Source organism: Suncus etruscus, chromosome 7 (assembly GCF_024139225.1).
Source record: "Suncus etruscus isolate mSunEtr1 chromosome 7, mSunEtr1.pri.cur, whole genome shotgun sequence".
Taxonomy (NCBI): domain Eukaryota; kingdom Metazoa; phylum Chordata; class Mammalia; order Eulipotyphla; family Soricidae; genus Suncus; species Suncus etruscus.
In genome coordinates, this window is record NC_064854.1 from 95,465,253 (window position 1) to 95,487,885 (window position 22,633).

At 41.3% G+C, this 22,633-nt stretch overlaps 1 protein-coding gene across 1 annotated transcript in view; it reads left to right on the plus strand.

Moving 5' to 3' along the window:
- Positions 1 to 11,622: 11,622 nt before the first annotated feature.
- AKAP10 (A-kinase anchoring protein 10) overlaps positions 11,623 to 22,633 on the plus strand; it is a 79,761-nt gene continuing 68,750 nt past the window's right edge. The window contains exon 1 of the mRNA XM_049776851.1: positions 11,623 to 11,875. Within this exon, the coding sequence (XP_049632808.1) occupies positions 11,788 to 11,875 (88 nt within the window). The 5' untranslated portion in view covers positions 11,623 to 11,787. The remainder of the gene's footprint in view (positions 11,876 to 22,633) is intronic.

Sequence of the window (22,633 nt, forward strand, 5' to 3'; positions counted from 1 at the left end):
ATTAAAGTGGAAATATTTGTGCTCAATGCATCAGATAAAGGGCTGATATTTTGGATTTGCAAAGTACTGACAAAGATCAACAACAAACCCTAAAAAAACCTTTTCAAAGATGGTGAGAATACTTAATGGTGAGATGAAACCAGAAAACACTCCATGACACCCTGACTTTGACAGGATCTGTGTAAAAACCAAGATCTTTAGTTATTGAAACCTGACTGCAAGAACTGTGACTGAAGAGAACTTTTCCTGGGACCATGAAGAAAGACTTGGGGTTAGACAACTTAGTATGCCTTGAGGTGTAGATGGTCTTATGGCAGGATGCTTCTTGGGTAGGGACACCCTGTTTTTAGGTCAAACATTTTTTCCTTTCTATCTTCCCTAACTTTTGCTGTACCTAGGCAACCCCGCCCCCCAAAAAAACCAAAAACCTGCTACCCTTTTTATTATCTTTTATATAGGAGCTCCCACCTTTTACACAGACACAAATTACTATGTTTTACCCATATTTATGCATTTTTATATAAATTAAGAAGGGGAAATAAAAAGAAAGAATGAAGGCCAGGGGTCAAGTGGTCTCAGGTGCATTGATGGCGATAAAAAAGGACATGGTCCCCTGTACCTGCCAGGGGTGATTTCTGAGCATAGAGCCAGGAGTAACCCCTGAGCACTGCTGGTGTGACCCAAAAACCAGAAAAAAAAAGAACAGAACTAAATAAACAAGTTAAAGTCAACAGCAATAGAATCAAGAAACCCAAACTATAATAATCTAAACTTAAAATTGGCCTATTATACTGGCAGGCCAGAGGGCAAAGAGTGGTGGTATAGGATGCACTCTGGGAATATTGGTGGAGGAAGGTCGACACTGGTGGTAGGACTGGCCCTGATTCATTGTGTATCTGAAACCCAATCATTTCAAATGGACCCTTACTGATATAAGTTTTTATAATCCCATTTGCCTTTGTGTTGTAACAAAAATATGAAATAAATTTGTGCCTGCATGGAGGTAAGATAGGATGGTGGTTGGGAAATTGGGGACACTGGTGAAGGGGTGGTCACATTGGTAGTTGGATTGATGTTAGAATATTTAATGCTTGAAATGATTATATTATAAACAACTTGGAAATCCTGGTGTTATAATAAAAATTAGAAAAAAGTAGATGGTGATTCCCTTTCTATTTTTCATTTTGTTTACTGGAATATACCCCTGCAATACTCAAATTATGGTAGATGTTGGTTGACTGCTAAGAACATAACCACGGTGAAACAATTTTAACTGCCATTTCAGATGAAAATAGCTTCTGTCAATTGGCATTGGACATTGACTTAAAAATTAAGTCACCGGAGAGATAGCACAGCGGCGTTTGCCTTGCAAGCAGCCAATCCAGGACCAAAGATGGTTGGTTCGAATCCCGGTGTCCCATATGGTCCCCCGTGCCTGCCAGGAGCTATTTCTGAGCAGACAGCCAGGAGTAACCCCTGAGCACCGCCGGGTGTGACCCAAAAACCAAAAAAAAAAAAAAAAAATTATTTTTTTCTGAAATTCTATTATAAAGGACTAAAAATAGTTTGTATGTACACATGTGATAAAGAACATCTGGAGACACACTTATTTAATTTAATTTATTTCGGTTTTTGGGCCACATCCGGTGATGCTCAGGGGTTACTCCTGGGCCCTATGCGCTCAGAACTTGCTCCTGGCTAGGGGGACCATATGGGACACTGGGGAATTGAACCAGGTCTGTCCTGGATCGGCCATATGCAAGGCAAACTCCCTACTGATTTGCTATTGCTCTGGCCCTGGAGACAAATTTAGTCTTATCCCTGTCAGATTAACTGCCACTCTCAGTGTCATAGTTCTCCAGAGAAACAGAATTAAGGGTAGGCAGAGAATTGGAGGAGTGACTGATTTGTTGTTAGGGATTGGCTCATATGATTATGGAAGATTATAGAAGCTATGTCCCATGCTTTATTGTCTGTAAATCAGAGACTCAGGAAAGTCAGTACAGCAATTAGTTGGAGTCTTAAGACCTGGGATTGGGGAACTGATTTAAATATCAGTCTGAAGGCAGGAGATGAGATGTTCCAGTTTAAGCAGTTAGGCAATAAAAAAGGGAAAAAATTCTTCCTTCCCCTGCTTTTTATTTTATTTAGGTCCTTGATGTATTGAATACTAACCTGTGCTGGGGTGTGAAATCTACTTTGCTAAAGTGAATAACTCAAAAGCCAATCATATCTAGTAATATTTTCACAGACCTGCCCAGAAATAATTCTTAATCTGGTAATACACATAAATAATTTTTAACAAATTAAGACAATGAGCTTTCACTGCATGCCATTGAGAAGGGTACACACACAGAAAGTAAAACTGGAAACAATCAATGTTGATGGGGATGTGGTTAAAAAGAAACTCTCATTCACTAATAGAAGGAATGTTTTTTACTTTAGACAGAAAATGGAACAAGTATAAAGACTTCTCCAAAATGTAAGAATGAAGCTCCCCAATGACCAGCTATTCCACTTGTGGGAACCCACCCCCAAAACACAAACTATGAATTCATAAAAATATTTTCATATCTGGGGCCGGAGAGATAGCATGGAGGTAAGGCGTTTGCCTTGCATGCAGAAGAATGGTGGTTCGAATCCCGGTATCCCGTATGGTCCCCGAGCCTGCCAGGAGCCATTTCTGAGCATAGAGCCATCACTGCCGGGTATGACCCCCCCCCCAAATTTTTTTTCATATCTTTGTGAAGATATGAAGATAACCCAAAAGTCAAATAAAAGATAAATGCATGAAGAAGTTGTGGTAAGTATTTTTATATTTATAAACATAGACTATATAGTGTATTTACATACATTTATTAATATATCATTAATATTGTGCATCTGTAAGAAGAGATAAAATCATGCAGTTCATGGCAACTTGGATAGAACTGGAGAGTACCATATATATTTTTTTTGTTTTGTTTTGTTTTGTTTTGTTTTTGGGTCACACCCGGCAGCGCTCAGGGGTTACTACTGCCTCTATGCTCAGAAATCGCTCCTGGCAGACTCGGGGGACCATATGGGATGCCAGGATTTGAGCCACTGACCTTCTGCATGCAAGGCAAATGCCTTACCTCCATGCTATCTCTCTGGCCCCAAGAGTACCATACTGAGTAAAATAAGTCAGAAGAACAAATAACATTTGACCTCATTCATATGTTCATCTTCATATAGAGAGAATAAAATCAAATCTGTGGATAATATCTGACAACAAATCCTGGACACTGGATTATAGACCTGAGAATATCAGGTTGGGCTGTAAAGGCTGAAGTAAAGAATGAGATGGACCGGAAATAGCACAAATACACTGTGGAGGCTCTAGCATACTGATAATGATAAAGTCAGTAACTATACGACCCAAAATTAGAATTGTCAATCAACAAACAGTGGAGGGAAAGGTGGAGAGAAAGGAGGATCATACTAGAGGTGACATAAAGATAGGGGTAGAGAGTCATGGTGTAGAGTTTGGTGGTAGTGCTGTGCTATAACTTTGTGCATTAATATAGTATCTTCTGTTCAGTAACTTTGTATAGCAATATGTTTAAATATCATATTACTGGGGGCCGGAGATATAACGTGGAGGTAAGGCATTTGCCTTGCATGAAAAAGGATGGTGGTTCAAATCCCGGCATCCCATATGGTCCCCAAGCCTGCCAGGAGTGATTTCTTTTTTTTTTTTTTTTTTTTTTTTTTTTTTTTTGGTTTTTGGGCCACACCCGGTGACGCTCAGGGGTTACTCCTGGCTATGCGCTCAGAAGTCGCTCCTGGCTTGGGGGACCATATGGGACGCCGGGGGATCGAACCGTGGTCCGTCCTAGGGTAGCGCAGGTAAGGCAGGCACCTTACCTTTAGCGCCACCGCCCGGCCCCCAGGAGTGATTTCTGAGGGTAGAGTCAGGAGTAAGCACTGAGCGCTGCTGGGTGTGACCCCCCCAAACCCCCCAAACCCCCCCAAATATCATATTACCTAAACTATATTACCGTCCTAAGACTATAAATTTAGGTAATATTACCATACATAATATTTAGGCAGTAATACATAAATGATATATTACTATATTATATAGGTAATGTATTATTAGGTATAACATTTAGTGCTATAATTATAGTATCTAAATTATAATAATTTATATTTTAAAGAATGTTTAATCTGGGGCCTAATGATCAGTCACATAAAACTAGACATCACACTCAGTATCAAATTGTCTAAGTCATTCTCTCTAATAAAATGCTAATGTGAATTATGAGTGATTTTAGCCCCCACATTTTTGTTTTGTTCTATTTTGGAGCCACATTCAGTGATGCTCAGTTCACTCTTGGATTTGTGTTCAAGGACCATATGGAGTGCCAGGGATTAAATCCAGTGATTGACGTGACCAGCAAGCACCATATGCACTGTGCTATAGTCCAGTCCCAAATTTAATTTTCTATGAAACATTGTTTACAAGTATAATAAACTTAGGCCAGAGTAATATTACAGTGGGTAGGGTACAGAATTGGATATCCAGCATCTCATCTTGTTCTCCAAGCCCCACCAGGAATGATATCTGAACAGTGCTAGGTATTGCACTCCACTCCAAAAAAAAAAGATTATTTCTATTTACATATTTTGTGGTGGTTGTTACAGATGACTTATGTGAAGTGGGGAGAAGGGCAAGATGATATTTTCAGAGAGAGAGTCACTTTCTACCCACTTTCATCACCAAGCAAGTACCTGGAAAAATCCTGGACTGACACAAGTCTGTTAGGAGATCCAACATGGTACAGACCTCACATCCATCAGCCTCAGGAGGCAACCATCAAGCTATCTCTGAAGTCCAGTTGTTCTTTCTGCACTGCTTGAGAAATGATCCCTGCCACCCAATTTCTCTGGAACCTGTCAGCTGGAGCAAGAGATTGCTCTTTGCAGGAAAAGAAAGTCAGTGCTAAATACCCAGGATTTTTGGATCCATTGTCTACCTTGTCCTCAAAGAAAAGAATTTCAGGAGAAAACAATAGTGAAGTAAAACAGCTTTATTTAGAGATTCTGAGGAAGGAGAGGAAGAAAGAGAACAATGCATTCAAGAGAGAACTTCAGAGGTGAAAAGAGCTGAGAGTGGAGATGCAGGCCACCTCCCAGAACAGGAGGCACTCTGCTTGACATTGCAAGTTGGTTTTGTAAGTTTTCTCCCAAGTTGTCCTCAACTTTCTACCTAGATAAGAGTCCACTGCTATAGTAATGTTAAGGTGAAGAATTTGAAACTTTTGATGGTCCCCTTTCATGTTCTTATCACAACGCTTTGTTCTTGCTAGAGCTTCCTTCTGAGGGGGCCCATCCTTTGGAACTGTGCTGGTGCCAGCTAGAGCTTCTTATCCTAGTGGGTCAGGGTAATAATGCTTTTAGCTAGTGACATAGTAACTTATTCAAATCACATTTTGGTTTTATTACTTCCCAAGAATACAATGCCTAGCCTCCTACCCCTACTCCCAACTACCTGCCTGCTTCAAGAGTTAATTGATGACTTAAACTCACTGATTTTATTTTAGGATGTGGAGCATACCTAGTGATGCTCAGGGGTTACCTTTTTCCTTTTAGAATAAGCTAATTTTATTTATTTTGAAAAATTTCTTTAATTTAATCACCATGAGATTGTCACAACGTTGTTCATGATTGAATTTCATGCAGTGTCCAATACACTTCACTAGTGCACATTCCCCGGTTTCCTCCTCCCACATGCTGTTGTGGCAGCCATTCTCTCTCTCCTCTCTCTCTCTCTCTCTTTCTCTCTATCTCCTTTTTATTCTATTAGATACTGTGCTTTCAATATTGTTACTGAAAGGATATGCATAGCACTTTATCTCCTTTCAGCACTCAGTTCTTGCCCAGATCATTTCCAACTATCATTGTCATAGTGGTCTTGGGGATTACTCTTGGTTCTGTACTCAGAAATCAGTCCTAGTGGAGCTTGGGGGAGATATATGGGATGTTGGGCATCAAACCTGTGTCAGCTTCAAAAAGGAAAGCACTTAACCTGCTGTACCAATGATCCTTCCTTCACTGATTTCTTGTAATTTATACAGTTAATATATAAGGAGTACACATTTTTTCTTAAAATTAGGAACATACTACAGGAATTCCTTCTTGCAAAAGTGTATTTTGCTTTGCATAATAAATTAGTTCAAAATGCAATAGAGTAACAATTTGCCACAACCAGATATTCAGGTTAATAGAATACTCATGTACATTCTTTTCTTTTTGTTTGTTTTTTGGGGGCCATATCCAGCAGTGCTCAGTGGTTACCCCGGTCTCTGTGCTTAGAGATCGCTTCTGGCTTGGGGGACCATCTGAGGATGCCAGGGATTGAACCTGCATCCATCCTGGGTCAGCCGTATGCAAGGCAAACGCCCTACCACTGTGCTACCACTCAGGCCCCATATTCTTATATATTTTTTGTTGTTTCAGCTTAATTCAGATGTGTATAAACAAGTATCAAAAGCTTAACATAATCATTTTAAAGTTTCCTTAAGCATATAAACATTTTAATGAGTGATAAGTCAGAAGGCATCTGTACTGCAATTATCATTCATGTTCTTATGCTTGTCCAATAAATCGGCAAGTCATGTTGCTGGGACCAGAGTGACAATACAGTGAATAGGGTGTTTGCTTTGCATGTAGCTGACCCAGGTCAATCCTCAGCACCCCATATGGTCCCTTGAGCCTGCCAGGACTGATCCCTGAGCACAGAGCTGGGAGTAAGCCCTGAGCACCTTTGAGTATCAGATAGTTACTGGAGTTGTAGGAAAAAAGAGAGGAAACCTTGAGATCCTAGTAAGCAATCCAACCATTACAATGTAGGTGGAGAGAAAGGGGAAGGAACAAGGAAGGGGAAGAAACAAAAGATTTAGGTGAGATAGCACTGACTTACTCCAAAAACAGTTCTTATATCACCCTGACAACCAGGCAACAGCAATAATCTGCTTTTAGGGCAGGATTCTCTACAATGTGATGGAGAGACGGAACCAGAAGACACAACATATCTTCGACACAAGACCTATACAGAAACCAGGATCTATAACTACAGAAACCTGACAGCAACAACTATGAGACTGAAGAGCTGACCACCAAGAATGACTAGGGGGTTGGACAACCAAGTATGCCTGGAGCCTTGAGTTGGTGTTATGCCAAGGTGCTTTGGGGATAAGATCTCCCTGTTTTTTAAGCTAAAGGTGTTAATTTCCAATTTCTTCCATATTTTGCTGTGCCTTATGCAAACAACAATTGCCCTTCACACACATTTGTTAATGTATTTCCCATCTCTGGAGAAAAAAATGGGAGCATATTAAATCTTTGGCTATTGTAGTAATGCCTTTATAACTGATACAAGAAGTTTCACAAATATAACTGCTAATGAATTCTCTCCCCTTCCATTTTTTTTAGTTCTCTATTCTCTTTCTATTTCTTTTTTTCTCTTTCTATTTCTTAATAACTTTGCTTTCCATCATCCCAAAACAAATGTATTATGATCAGTTATGTCAACAATGTGATACATTTTCTTTAATTTAAATAAAAAAAAAAGATTTAGGTGAGATTCTAGATATAGGGCACTTATATAGAAAACTTCCTGAATAATAGTTTATATTATTAGCTGATTGGGATGTATTCATCTGTCTAGAATTTCTTCTAGGAGGTGCTCAAGAGGAGCAATCCCTTTGGAGAGTGGGTTAAGACATGCTTTCTTATTGATTCTATGCGTAGTTGAGAAAACTGGGAAGGGTTAAGATTTTTTGTTTGTTTGTTTGTTTTGTTTTGTTTTTGGGCCACACCTGGCGATGTTCAGGGTTACCCCTGGCTATCTGCTCAGAAATAGCTCCTGGCAGGCACTGGGTACCATATGGGACTCCTGGATTCGAACCAACCACCTTAGGTCCTGGATCGGCTGCTTGCAAAGCAAACACTGCTGTGCTATCTCTTCGGCCCCAAGGGTTAAGATTTAAAGGAACTAGAGGACTTCCTCACACTCCATGTTCCTATATCTTAGATTCAGGGATGTTTTTGCGTTTCCTCTTTTCAATTCAAGCCAACTAATAGTCAGCAAAGACAAATCAGATGACAAAGAGATTGAATTCCCAAAGGACAGAAGAGACGGTGTTCTCCTTCTCAGAATTAGATCTCTTGGTTCTTGTCCCTTTGAGAATTTCAGAGAATTTTACTTAGACTGAACACTACTCCAGCTCTCCTCAATTTCAGTTAAGTTCCCCTTTCTAGGACTAGGAGGGCATGTTCTTAGGTTTTATTTGCCCCCAAATGGAAGGAGACATCCCCACTGAACTCAGGCTAGTTTTCAAAGGTACCTTTGGTGGCCAAAGTGATAAAATAGTGTGGAAGTGTTTGCCTTGCACCTAAGTTGATCCAAGTTTGATCCCCCACATCCTATATGGTCCCCTGAGCACTGCTAGGAATGACCTCTGAGCACAGAGCTAGTAGTAACCCTTGAGCACTGCCACGTATGGCTCAAAAAAAAAAAAAAACTAAAAAGGTATTCTCTTCTGAGGGCAGTAGTACAGTCAGACATCTTTCTATTATTCTTTCTTGTATAGTAGGGAACTGGAGAGGCAGCCTCAAGAAAACAGTGCTTGAACTTATCTGTTTTACTCATCTCAGTCACTTAAGGAAATGCTAGCATGAGTTAGGACTGATAAAGTCTGCTATGAGCACCTACACAACAAAAATGTTTGTATCCCCACAAGCCACATCAAGCAGCTGCTGAGCTGTGCCTGAGTCTATTTGTTTTGCGTGGTGTGGGAGATGCTCCCTGCCACCCGAGATTTTAAGGAATATTGAACTCAGGATGGAGAGAGTAAATCTCCTTGCAGGAAAAGAAAGTAGTCATGAAAAAAAGAAAATGATGGTCTGGGTTGACAACTCTGGAACTTCTCTGAATAGGGCCAGGCAAATTTTCCTTTCTGCCAGAAGACCAGCAGCCTGCAGCCATCCCTGACATCCTCCGACAGAAATGGTTCAACTCCAGAACTTAACCTACCAAACTATCAAACTACCAAACCATCAAATTTGTTCCAGATCTGTAGATCTGTCACAAGCAACCACACACTTCAAAATTCAAAATGGATAGTGTTAGCCCAGTAGGATCACAGTAAATTTGATGGCAAAGTTGCATAGAAGATCACCAAGTTCAGTGAGTCTAAGCAGCTACACATAAAGCTCAAGTAGCACCAACAGCAGCTCAGTAAATCCTTTACAATGACTTTAGTAATATCATTGAGAGATATGACAATTATTACGAACTGAGCCTTATGGATCTAGGTTTTAATACTTCCATTTGCCTTCTTTGTGTTTTATTTCCTTTTATTAAAGTTTTTCAATAATTTTATTACTATTTAGTTGTAATAAGCAATAGAAAATAGTTTGTGCCTGCCAAGAGGGCAGGTTAGGGGGTGAATGGGAAACTGGGGACAATGGAGTAGGGAATGTGGGAATGTTACACTAATAGTGAGATTGAGATTGATGTTGGCCATTGATTGTCAGAAACAACTGCATCATGAACAACTTTGTAGTCCATTTTTTCTTTTTTTTTTTTTTTTTTTGCTTTTGGGGCCACACCAAGTGCCATTCAGGGGATACTCCTGACAAGCTTGCAAGACCTTATGGGATACCAGGGATTGAACCTGGTTGGGTTGGCTGTATGTAAGGCAAACACCCTAATTGTTGTGCTATCGCTCCGGCCCTATCTAAAGAAATTAAAACAATAATAGAAAAATCAGTCCTGGGGCCGGAGTAGGGCATTTGCCTTGCATGCAGCTGACCTACGATGTATGCGGGTTTGATCCCTGGCATCTCATATGGTTCCCCAAGTCAGGAGCTATTTCTGAGCACAGAGCATCACTGGGTGTGGCCCAAAAAACAAACAAATAGAAAAATCAGTCCTAGCCTTCCCTTGTAGAAAAGAATTTCAGGAGACAAAATAGTGATTCAAAATAGTTTTGTTTAAAGAAATTTAGAGAGATTGGGAGCTGGGAATGGAGAGAGGGAAACAGGGAGAGAAGACACACACATGTTCAAAGGAGAAATGGGCTTCTCAAGAATGGTTAAAAGGGGCCAGAGAGATAGCATGGAGGTAGGGCATTTGCCTTGCATGCAGAAGGATGGTGGTTGGAATCTCAGCATCCCGTATGGTTCTCTGAGTCTGCCAGGAGAGATTTCTGAGCACAGAGCCAGGAGTAACCCCTGAGCGCTGCCGGGTGTGACCCAAAACCAAAAGCAAACAAACAAAAAAAGAATGGTAAAAAAAGAAAAAGCAGAGAATACTTTGGGAGTCGGAATATACAATTTCTCCAAATTGTCTTGATCTGGAGTTCTCTAAATACTTAAATTGGGCATCGAAACAAGGAAAGCTCTGGACTCTAGATGGCCCTGTCATATTCTGAACATAACCTTTAGATTTTCCTATAGTTTCTTATCTGAGGAGTATCCAATCCAACCTCCTCTAGTGGTGCCTCAGTTTGTCTATTTACAGCAACTCCCCACTATCCCCATTTGCCTGCATCATCAGCACTAGTTTAAGTAGAGGGTACAGTACATTCCAGAACTTGCAGCATCTCAGCCAGCCTCTCTTGCTCCTGATGACACTATCCTTACCCAGGGGAGCAGCTTGCTTTTGGGTACTGGAGGATGTCAGCTGTGTAACCCGAACTTTACATCCTGCTCACGACCTTGAGCAGGTAATTTTTTCCTCCTACTAAGACCTGCAACACAGTCAACTTTAATATCAGTTTATTTTGAATAACATAGGAAAATGTTTACTTGCTAGCAACATTTATGTTATTTACAATGACACGTTGAAAAGACCAGGATCCTTGTTTTTGTCTTTGTTGGTTTTGGGGTCACACCTGGCAGTGCTCAGCGGACCCTATGGGGTGCACATGCAAGGCAAGTGCCTTAACCACTCCGGCCCAAGAGGAGGATTCTTGTAGAAATTGTCACAACACTGATAGAACTGATGAATCTTGAACAAGAGGCCTCCTCTCAGGGTTTGTTTTCACATCTGTCACAAAAAGGCCCCTGCTGATATCAAAGAAACAAAAAAGGGCTGGAGAGATAGCATGGAGATAGGGTGTTTGCCTTGCATGCAGAAGGATGGTGGTTCGAATTCGGCGTCCCATATGGTCCCCAAGCCTGCCAGGAGCGATTTCTGAATGTAGAAAAGCCAGGAGGAAGCCCTGAGCGCTGCCTGGTGTGACCCCAAAACCAAAAACCAAAAAAAGAAACAAACAAAAAAAAAAACCCCAAGAAACCAAACCAAAAAAAGAACAAACAAAAAAAAAAAAAAAAAAAAAAGCATTTTGCCATGCTTCTCCTCTGCAGGATTGTAGCAGTTAAAACTAGAACCCAGAGGCGGTAAAAGACACGACAGGTGACAGGTTCCCTCCAGCAGGCTTAGGCGTGACTCTGAGAGGGTCGGAGGCAGGCACAGAAAGCAGGCCGCAGGCGCAGGGTCACGTGCCCGGGCCGCGCTCGCTCCGCCCCCACAGGCCGGAGGGGGCGTGCCGGGGGCGTGGCCTGCCGTCGGCCTCCCGTGAAGCCTCGCGCGGGGAAGGACCGGAACTCCAGGCGGGCGGCTTGTTGATAATATGGCGGCAGGTGCTGCCGGGGCATCTCCAGAAGGCAGCGGGGCCTGCACCCGGAAGGAGGGGAGCTTTTCGGGCTAGTGTGGAGGCCGCGGTGCACCCGGAAGTCCGGGCTGGCTGCTGAATGAGGGGAGCCGGGCCCTCCCCGCAACAGTCCCCCCGCGCCCTCCGCCCCGACCCGGGCCCCACCATGTCCTTCTTCCGGCGGAAAGGTAGGAGCCCCGGGGGTGCGGGCTGGGAGCGCGGCCGGGCCTGGCGGGGCTGCGCGGGGGGCCGAGGGGCGCGGGGCTCGGCGCAGATGCTCGCTTGCCCCGGGACTCCCGCTCGCTGCAAGGAGCAGAGGGGGCTCGCGCGAGGTCGGAGGGGGGTTGCAGACGCCCCTGCAAGCCAATGCCTGTGTGAGGCACAAGAGCTTTTGTGCACCCGGGAACATGGCAATTCCTCTAGTTTCTTTCCTGTTCCCAAAGTCGCTTGCTTTTCCCCCCCAGAATATGGAGGGGTGTATGCATAAAAGCAGCGCGTGAAACTTTGCTTTCTTCTATTAGGGTGATTGCTCTCTCTTCTTCTTTGGTGGCTAGAAAGGATCTGTACTAAAAAAAAATAAACAGAACTTACTGTTAAAGGATTACCTAAATGAGATATAACTTCTTTTGATGCTTTTAGCAGGCTTACTGCTAACTACAGGAATCCTGGCTTGTTCAACAAATTACTGTTTGGGGGATTTTTTTTTCTGTAGAGGCAGCTTGGTTTTTGATCCTGGATACAGTTGTTGGTCTTTCGTTAAAAATATATAGGCATAGAGAATAAATACGAGTTTTTTGGTTTTTTTTTTTTGAGTGATAGTGGCTCTTATTTCTTAGGAGAAAATGTACCAGACAGAAGAAGCATTTTGTTGGGAAAATCATTAGATTAAATCGAGTTCACATGACAGCTCTGCTGCTACTGATTGTGTGGAACCTGAGAAGAAAAGTGTTAATTCACTTTTCTCTCCTCTCATCAGTGTCTTAGAGGATTCCTAACACCCCCATTCTGCTATGAATTGAAGCAGTCTTTACATAGACTTTTAGAAACTGATGCTTTGTAATAAATGTGTATCATGACTATATACATAGCAACAGTGCTGAATGAATAGGATGTAACCGTTAAGATATTACAAGAAAACTTTTTAAGTACCTTGATAAAATTAATAATTGTCTACTCTGTTTGACCTGTTTAAAGTTTTGTTGTTATCCACGTTTAAAAGGGAAAACCGCATTCAGTTTATAATGAAGGAAATTGCTTGCAGCACAATAAACTATTGTCTATATTCGCCAAGATCTTTTGAATATCTACTGTTGGCAGGGCATTGTACTAGGCTGTAAACATTGTCCACAGTCTTTTGGGTACACAGGCAATAAATACCTCTTCTTTTTTTATTTTCCTATTTTGCTTGTTAGCTTATCATTCATTCCTTTCTGCAAATTAAAATGTTCAGAAAGTGGTATCCAGGGAAGGAAATATTTGGGTTGTTTGTAAGAAAAAGACCTTTGCGAGAAACTTTGAAATTTAGAACTGGTGTGTTTTTAGTAAGGAACTTAGAGGCCAGGAAAGAGCATTTCAAAGATCATGAGGTTAGAGTTTAGTGTCCTTCAAGAAAGGAAAGGCCTCTGTGAGTTATAGGGAGATAAAGATTCAGAAGAAAATTGCCCAAATTAGGTTTTATTCTAAGGGCAGAAACTATTAAAGAGGAGCCATTTATCTTTATTTTATTTTATTTTTGATTTTTGAGGACGAATCATTATCTTAAAAATATAATACTAGGTGTCAGAAAAAAAGGACAGAAGTAAGACACTTGCTATGTATGCTGGATCATCCCCAGTACCACGTGGTCCCCAGAGCAGTAGCCTTTCAGAGTATAGCCACCTCTCAGAGAATTTTTTTGGGGGGAGGGACATACCCAGCTATGCCCAGAGGTTACTCCTGGCTCTGCTCTCAGAAATAACTCCTGGCAGGCTCTGGGGACCATATGGGAAGCTGGGGATCAAACCCAGGCCAAAGACGCACATGGCAAATGCCTATGTGCTTTGCTATCGCTCAACCTTAAGAATATTCTATATGCTGTTTGGAGACTGAATATGGCAGAAGTAGAAGTCAAGTATGGTACTATTTAGAGATTCATCTGATCTTTAAATACCATTTAGAAATACTACATATATACCAATGACTTCCAAATTGGTATCTACTGCTTGGATTTTCTTTCTGAATTGGATTGGTATACTCTCCTGTTAGTCTACATTATTTTTTTTCTAAGATACTTAATGGAAAAATGACAAATGTATCTGAAAAGTTAATCTAGCTTATATCAAAAATATTAATTACACTAAAATTTAACTCCAGATTTAATCCTCCTAGAATGGTACATTTGTTTTTCTCATCTTAGTTTCAATCTTTTTTTTTTTTTTTTTTTTGGTTTTTGGGCCACACCCGTTTGATGCTCAGGGGTTACTCCTGGCTATGCACTCAGAAATCGCCCCTGGCTTGGGGGGACCATATGGGACGCCGGGGATCGAACCGCGGTCCTTCCTACGCTAGCGCTTGCAAGGCAGACACCTTACCTCCAGCGCCACCTACCCGGCCCCTCAATCTGTTTTCTAGCTGACCTGTCAACAGAACTCAAATTTACCCCACACATCCAAAATGCAAATGCTGACCACTAACCATCCCTGACCATTAGTATCCTGCTTTAAGCAGTCATCCTTACGTCAAGTTAAGGAAAGCCTCTTAGGTAATATTCGTATTCATACTAAGGTCAGTTATATCTTGGCTTAAATGTCCAGAAGAGAATGGTTTTTTGAAATGTAAGGATTTGAGCTTTTTATTTGTTTGTTTAGATATAACTTTCTTTTTTTTAGGGGGGGGGGCCCAAACCCGGCAGCGCTCAGGGGTTACTCCTGGCTATCTGCTCAGAAATAGCTCCTGGCAGGCACGGGGGACCATATGGGATGCCGGGATTCGAACCAACCACCTTAGGTCCTGGGTGGGCTGCTTGCAAGGCAAATGCCGTTGTGCTATCACTTCGGCCCCTAGATAAATTTTCAATTTGGTTTCATTTCTGTCCTTTTTCTGTCCTTGATGTGGTCATTATGTCACATCTACGTTATGTCACACCTGTATTGAAATTTCTCCTCTGGCTTACTATAGCCCTGCCTAATCAAGTTCTGTTTCCTCTCTCCTTCCTGCTCTTTTTTCCTCCATCACTCCTTTATCCTGCAAGTACATCCCAACTGAGGCAGGATTCCTTGATCTCTTGCCAGAAAATAGATATCCACCTCTGTTGCCCTTATTCCTTCAGGTTTCTCATCAATGTGTTGATAAAACTTTTTTTTATAGTTTAAAGACTGCATTCCCTGTTCCCTACATTTCAAACCCCTTACCCTGCTTCAACTTTTATCTTTATAGTATCTGGTCTGTATAAAGTATTTTATTAGATTGGAAGCTGGATAGAAGGCATCATTAAATTGTTTTACAAAGTCACAAAAACAGCATGGTATTGGAATTCAGACCCTCAGATCAGTGGAATGGACTTGAATATTCAGATAATGACCCCCAGAGGTACAATCAATTAATCTTTGATAAAGGGCAAGAAACGCAAAATGGAGCAAGGAAAGCATCTTAAAAAGTATGTTGGGGGCCGGGCGGTGGCGCTAAAGGTAAGGTGCCTGCCTTGCCTGCGCTAGCCTTGGACGGACCTTGGTTCGATCCCCCGGTGTCCCATATGGTCCCCCAAGCCAGGAGCAACTTCTGAGCACATAGCCAGGAGTAACCCCTGAGCGTTACCGGGTGTGGCCCAAGAACCAAAAAAAAAAAAAAAAACAGTATGTTGGGACAACTGGTCGGCCACATGCAAAACAGTTAACTCAGACCTTTAACGCTATGAACAAAAGTCAAATTAAAATGGATTAAAGATCTTGATCTCGGGCCGGAGAGATAGCATGGAAGTAAGCCCTTTGCCTTGCATGCAGAAGGACGGTGGTTCAAATCCTGGCATCCCATATGGTCCCCCGAGCCTGCCAGGAGCAATTTCTGAGCATGGAGCCAGGAGTAACCCCTGAGCACTGCTGGGTTTACCCAAAAACCAAAAAAAAAAAAAAAAAAAAAAAAGATCTTGATCTCAAACTTGAAACAATAAGATATATAGGGAAAAAGTGAGCAAAACACTCCTTGATGTTGAGACTAAAGGCCTCTTCAAAGAGAAAACAAACACCACTGTTCAAACAAGTAGAAGCAGAAATAAACAAATGGTACTACATTAAACTGCAAAGCTTCTGCACCTTAAAGGAAACATTGACTAGGATATAAAGGCCACCCATGGAATGAGAGATACTGTGTACCCAATATCTATCTGATACATGACTAATACAAGATATACAAAGTACTGACAGAACTGGACAAGAAAAAAAATATAACCCCATAAAAAATGGGGAGAAGAAATGAACATTTTCTCAAAGAAGAAATGCAGATGGCCAAAGCACATGAAAAATGCTCCACATCAAGGAGAGATGCAAATCAAAACAACAATGAGGTACCATCTCACACCACAGAGACAGGCACACTTCACAAGGAATAAGAACAACCAGTGGATGTGAGAGAAAGGAACTCTCAGTCATTGCTGGAATGCTGTCTAGTCCAGCCTTTCTGTAAAACTATGGATATTCCTCAGAAAACTGGAAATTGAGCTTCTATCTGATCCAGCAAACTCCTAGGAATATACCCTAGGAACACAAAAACATTACAAAAATGCCCTCTGAGCTTCTATGTTTATCGCAGCTCTATTTACAATAATTAGAATCTGAAAACAACTCACATGCCGGACAACAGATGAGAGACAGCGGTATCAGAATGGGAGAAGCTATACACCCAATACCCATCAGATAAGGGGCTAATATCTTAGATATACAAGGTACTTTCAGAACTTAAGAACAATCTAAACCCCATCAGAAAATGGGGAGAAGAAATGAACAGACACTTTCTTAAAGAAGAAATACAAATGGCAAAAAGGCAACTGAAAAAAGTGCTCCACATCACTAATCATCAGGGAGATGCAAATCAAAACAAAAAAACAGAGACTAGGACACATCACAACAAACAATAACAATCAGTGCTGGTAGGGATGTGGGGAGAAAGGAATGCTCATTCACTGCTGGTGGGAATGCCATCTAGTCTAGCTTTTATGAAAAACAATATGGAGATTCCTCAAAAAACTGGAAATTGAGCTTTCATATGATTAGCAATACCACTCCTAGGGCTATATCTTCAGAACACAAAAACATAATATAAAAATGTCTTCAGCATGCCTATATTTATTGCAGTGCTATTTACAATATCTAGGATCTGTAAACAAACCAGATGCTTGACAACAGATGAATGGCTAAAGAAACAGTGGTACATATACACAATGGAGTACTATGCAGCTGTCAGGGAAAATGAAGTCATGAAATTTTTCGATACATGGATGGACATGGAAACTATTATACTGAGGAAGATAGACAGAATAGTCTCACTCATTTGTGGATTTTAAGAAAAGATGTTACTACAGTAACATGTTACTACAGTAACATCTATCATGACAGTGGTAGTGATTGAGAAAAATAGAATGCCTATCTCAAAGACAGGCAGGGGATGGGGAGGAGGGAAATGGGGGGCATTGGTGGTGGAAGTTTGTACTGGTGAAGGGGGTTGTTCTTTTTTATGACTGAAACCCAACTACAAACAAGTTTGTAATATTGGTGTTTAAATATAGATTATTAAAATAAAACAGTAGTATAATGGAATACAACACACCTATTAGGAAAAGTGAAGTAATGAAATTTGCCTATATGTGGATGAACATGGAGACTATTTTGCTGAGTGAAACGAGTCAGAGGGAAGAGATAGACAAAGAATAGTCTCACTCATCTGTGGGCTTTAAGAAAAATAAAAGCATAGTAATAATTCCCAGAGACAATAGAGATGAGTGTTGGAAGGAGCAGCCCATGATAGGAAGCTTACCACAAAGAGTGGTGAGTGCAGTTAGAGAAGTAACTACACTATCACGATAATGGTAGTGAGTGAGAGAAAAACAATACCTGACTCAAAAGACAGGCAGGGAGGGAGATGGAGGACATTAGTGGCGGGTAAGTTGCACTGGTGAAGGGGCATGCACATTTTATAACTGAAAACAACTATGAACATATTTGTAACATGGTGCTTAAATAAAGAAATTCTTTAAAAAAAAAAAAAAGAATGGAAGCTGGTTTGGGTGAGGGGTTTTTCTGGCCACATCCAGCAGTGTTCACGGATTACTCCAGATTCATTGTTTTGCCCTAATTTGTATGTGGGGGATCAGATCCAGCCTCCTACTTGCTAGGCTGATTTCTTTTTTTTTTTTTTTTTTTTTTTTTTTGTGGTTTTTGGGTCACACCCGGCAGTGCTCAGGGGTTATTTCTGGCTCCAGGCTCAGAAATTGCTCCTGGCAGGCACAGGGGACCATATGGGGCGCCGGGATTCGAACCGATGACCTCCTGCATGAAAGGCAAACGCCTTACCTCCATGCTATCTCTCCGGCCCCTCTAGGCTGATTTCTTATACCTAAACCAATCGCTTGGATATAATAGAAATTTATTTCAAAATATTTTAATAAGTTAATAAAAATAAGCTAGGAATTTAAACAGGATTTAAATTTTTAAATTTAAAATGTGAGCGCAGATTACCTTATGATAGTTGGTGTCAATTATAAGTGGGATTATAAGAGAAGATATGTCTGAGAAATGGTGTTTAAACTGAACACAGTGAGGGTAGCCAACCATCTTGAGATAAGTAGAACTGCATTACAGACAAATGGCTGTAAATGTCCTGAGGCAGAACTGAGCTGATGTGTTTAAGGAACAGAAGGCAGGAACTTACTGTAGAGCCCTCTGATATGCATTGGAGATAGAAATAATGACTTTAGTAAATGATGGTAATGCTAGAAAATTCTGTCAGAAAGCTTTGGACTTAGGAGATTGGAATAGGAGGACTTAACCTCATCTTTTTCCTTATTTCTTATTAATGATGGCCTCTTTTTTTTTTTTACAGTCTTTATGGCAGGTGTTGGTGGTGGTGGTGTGTAGTTTGGGCTTATTTTTGACAGTGTTCAGGGTTTATTACTGGTTTTGTGTTCAAAGGTTGCTCCAGGTGTTGCTCAGGTAACCATATGTTGTTCAAGGGATCAAACTGGTTTGGGGATTGAGGCTGGGTCACCACTTGCAAAGCAGGTGTCTTCTAGGTACTATCTATCCAGCATCTGTTTTTAGTCCTATGATCTGTGGTAAGGGGAAAGTAAAAAAGAAAAACTCGGGCCAGAAAGTATTGCATACCATTTCTACTTATACTTAATTTTTTTTTTTTGTTTTTGTGTCTCACCCGGCAGCGCTCAGGGGTTACTCCTGGCTCTATGCTCAGAAATCACTCCTGGCAGGCTCAGGGGACCATTTGGGATGCTGGGATTCGAATCACCATCCTTCTGCATACAAGTCAAATGCCCTACTTCCATGCTATCTCTCCAGTCCCATATACTTTACATTTTTGTTCTATTTTTTTGTGTGAGGTAAATGGTTTAAATGACAATGTTTATATATGTATTTTGTTTATTTTTGTTTTTTGTCTTTGGGTCACACCCGCAGCGCTCAGGGTTACTCCTGGCTCTATGCTCAGAAATCGCTCCTGGCATGCTCAGGGGACCATATGGGATGCTGGGATTTGAACCACCATCCTTCTGCATGCAAGGCAAATGCCTTACCTCCATGCTATCTCTCCAGCCCCCAATGATTCTACATTTTAAATGTTACTATATCACTCTTCTTAGACTCCTCCCTGCTCCTTCTTTCAGTACAGTTGTTTCTGTGGTCAGAGTCTTAAGGATTTGGTATCATTGTACATTATTTCCCTTATTTTGTTTCTTTATATGCTACATGTGGGTGAAATAATTTTATATTTGTCTCTTTCTCCTTCTTACTGACTTTGCTTATATGACCTTTTCTAGTTCTAGCCAAGTGGTAGCAAAAGGTAGAATTAGGCTGAATTGTACATTATTATGTATAATTACTTTGTCTTCTTTAGCCTCTGCTCTTACTACATCTTTATTCTTTATCTGTTATTAGGCATTTGGCTTGTTTCCAAATCTTGGCTGTTGTAAATAGCTCTTGAAGAAACATAGAGGTGGTTATATTTTGTTCGCGAGTGGTCTATAACTAGTCCATGTAGCTGAGTGCATAGGTCTCTTAGCAGTGTAGCTAATATACATACATACATACATATACTATGTATATAGCTGGTGATATACCAGGTTATTTCCCTTTTGCTGGGAAAGGGAGTATCTGTTCAGTTGTTAAGCAGCATTTCTTGTCACTGTAGGCAAAAAAGGGAATCTTGGAAAGACCTCTGGATTTATCCAGCTTTGTTTTGTTTGTTTGTTTGTTTTGGATCACACCTCGTAGTCCCAGGGCTTATTTTTGGCTCTGTGCTCAGATGACCATATATGTCGCCAGGGAAGAATTTGAGGTTGTCTGTGTTTAAGGCAAGTACCTTAACACTTTAACTATCTCTGACACTATTTAGTCTTTTGAATTAAGGAACATGAGTCATTGGCAGAAAGGATGGAAAGTAAATTCCATCCTTTGGAGTGGTGAGCAACGTTGTGGAAGCTAAGAGAAGATAATTTTAAAAAAGTGGGGAACTTTTATGTGGAATGCTACTTATTAGGTCAAGGTAGATTTAAAAAGTACTTACTTGAATACTGTAGAAGTAATGATGACTAGTAAGCAGAAGATGTTAAGTTTGTTTACACTTAACTTTTATATAGGAGCATTTAAAAACTAGTTGTATTTCTGTATGCAAGTGAAAACAAAGGATCAAAATATATGGAATTTGTACAATAACTGAGGAATGTAGAAGAACTAAGTAAATGAGAAACTTACTGTGTTCATTGATAGAATTAAGATGAGAAAGATGGGAACATTCCCAAATTGATCATTCCATTTATGTTGTTTAAAAATTTTTCCATAGATGTTCTAGGATTGGGACAAGTTGATCTGTAAGGAAGATAGTAGGAGTTATGTTGAGGATAAAGAAAGTTTAATCCTGATGAAAAAACTGAAGATATTTAAAATAGTTATATGCCGGGGCCAGGAGATATTATGGCATTTAGGGTGCATGAGTGGTCACCAACCTGGATTTGATCCTTGGAACCACGTGGTTCTTTGTCTCCCATCTCCTGATGTACTTTAGATGTTCCTAAACAATCCTGACTGTGGCTCTGGAAGCTCCTGAGCACCACTGCGGTGGCCCCTTTTGATTCCTGGCACAACAGGGCCCAAGCAGCACTGCATCCTTGAGCCGTTGTACTGAATCTCTAAACTAGTTAGGGTCTTATCAGATTCTGTAAGTTTATACTTGGCTTAAATTGCCTTCCCTAGGTGTTACATTACTAGCATATCTGCAGTAGAATTTTTGGTGTCATAGTGAAAATAGCATATTTTATTCAAGAGAAGTTGTATTAAGCCTCAAACATTAAGTGTGTTTGTATTTGACGTGAAGAAGTTCCATAGTGTGTCTTCAGTATGTTTTTAGCCAGTTCAGTTTTAAGACACTTGTTTTCTTGTTTTCATCTGTAACCCATTATGTGCTGTAATAATTAGTGTTATTATTATTCACCTAATTTTATAAGTCATGCAGCTTGAAACTCACTTAAATCAAGTAACCTGTCTAGGATCAAACACATAGCTGTTAAATAACGGAATCAGACACAGGTATTCTTTTTTTTGGGGGGGGTGGTGGTTTTTGGGCCACACCCGGTGACACTCAGGGGTTACTCCTGACTATGCTCTCAGAAATCGTTCCTGGCTTGGGGGACTATATGGGACAGCAGGGTATCAAACCGCAGTCCGTCCTAGGCTAGCGCAGGCACTACTTGCGCCACTTGCGCCACCTCTCTGGCCCCAAGAATCAGATACAGGTAATCTTAGTTTTTTTGTTTTTGTTTTTTTTTTTGGTTTTTGGGCCACACCCGGTAACGCTCAGGGGTTACTCCTGGCTATGCGCTCAGAAGTCGCTCCTGGCTTGGGGGACCATATGGGACGCCGGGGGATCGAACCGCGGTCCGTCCTAGGCTAGCGCAGGTAAGGCAGGCACCTTACCTTTAGCGCCACCGCCCGGTCCCATAATCTTAGTTTTTTTAAAATCACTCTTTTTATTTTATTTTTTTTTTTTTGGTTTTTGGGCCACACCCGGTGACGCTCAGGGGTTGGTTACTCCTGGCTATGTGCTCAGAGGTCGCTCCTGGCTTGGGGGACCATATGGGACGCCGGGGGATCTAACCGCGGTCCGTCCTAGGCTAGCGCAGGTAAGGCAGGCACCTTACCTTTAGCGCCACCGCCCGGCCCCTTAAAATCACTCTTGGATCAGAGGTTCCCAAACTTATTTGACCCACCAGACATTTTTTTAGAAAAAAGCCACTCAAAAAAGTCTCTTAAAATCTTACCATATTGGGGCCGGAGAGATAGCATGGAGGTAAGGCATTTGCCTTTCATGCAGGTCATCGATTCGAATCCCGGCGTCCCATATGGTCCCCCGTGCCTGCCAGGAGCAATTTCTGAGCATGAAGCCAGGAGTAACCCCTGAGCACTGCCGGGTGTGACTCAAAAACCACAAAAAAAAAAAAAAAAAAAAAAACTTACCGTATTTATTCGAGTACAATGCACAAACTTTTCTACCAAAAAAAGAAATCAAAGTCTGGGTGTGCATTCTAAACGAGGTCTGGGGTGGGGTGGCAGTGGCAGCCGGTCCAATGAGGGCGCAGGCAAATTATGAGTTTGCACTGTGCCTTTTCTGGGCTGCAGCCGCGCACTGTACGCGAGGGCGAAGAAAAAAAAACAACTCAAGAAACCTGGCCTATCTCTCGGGACATCCTGGGTTAA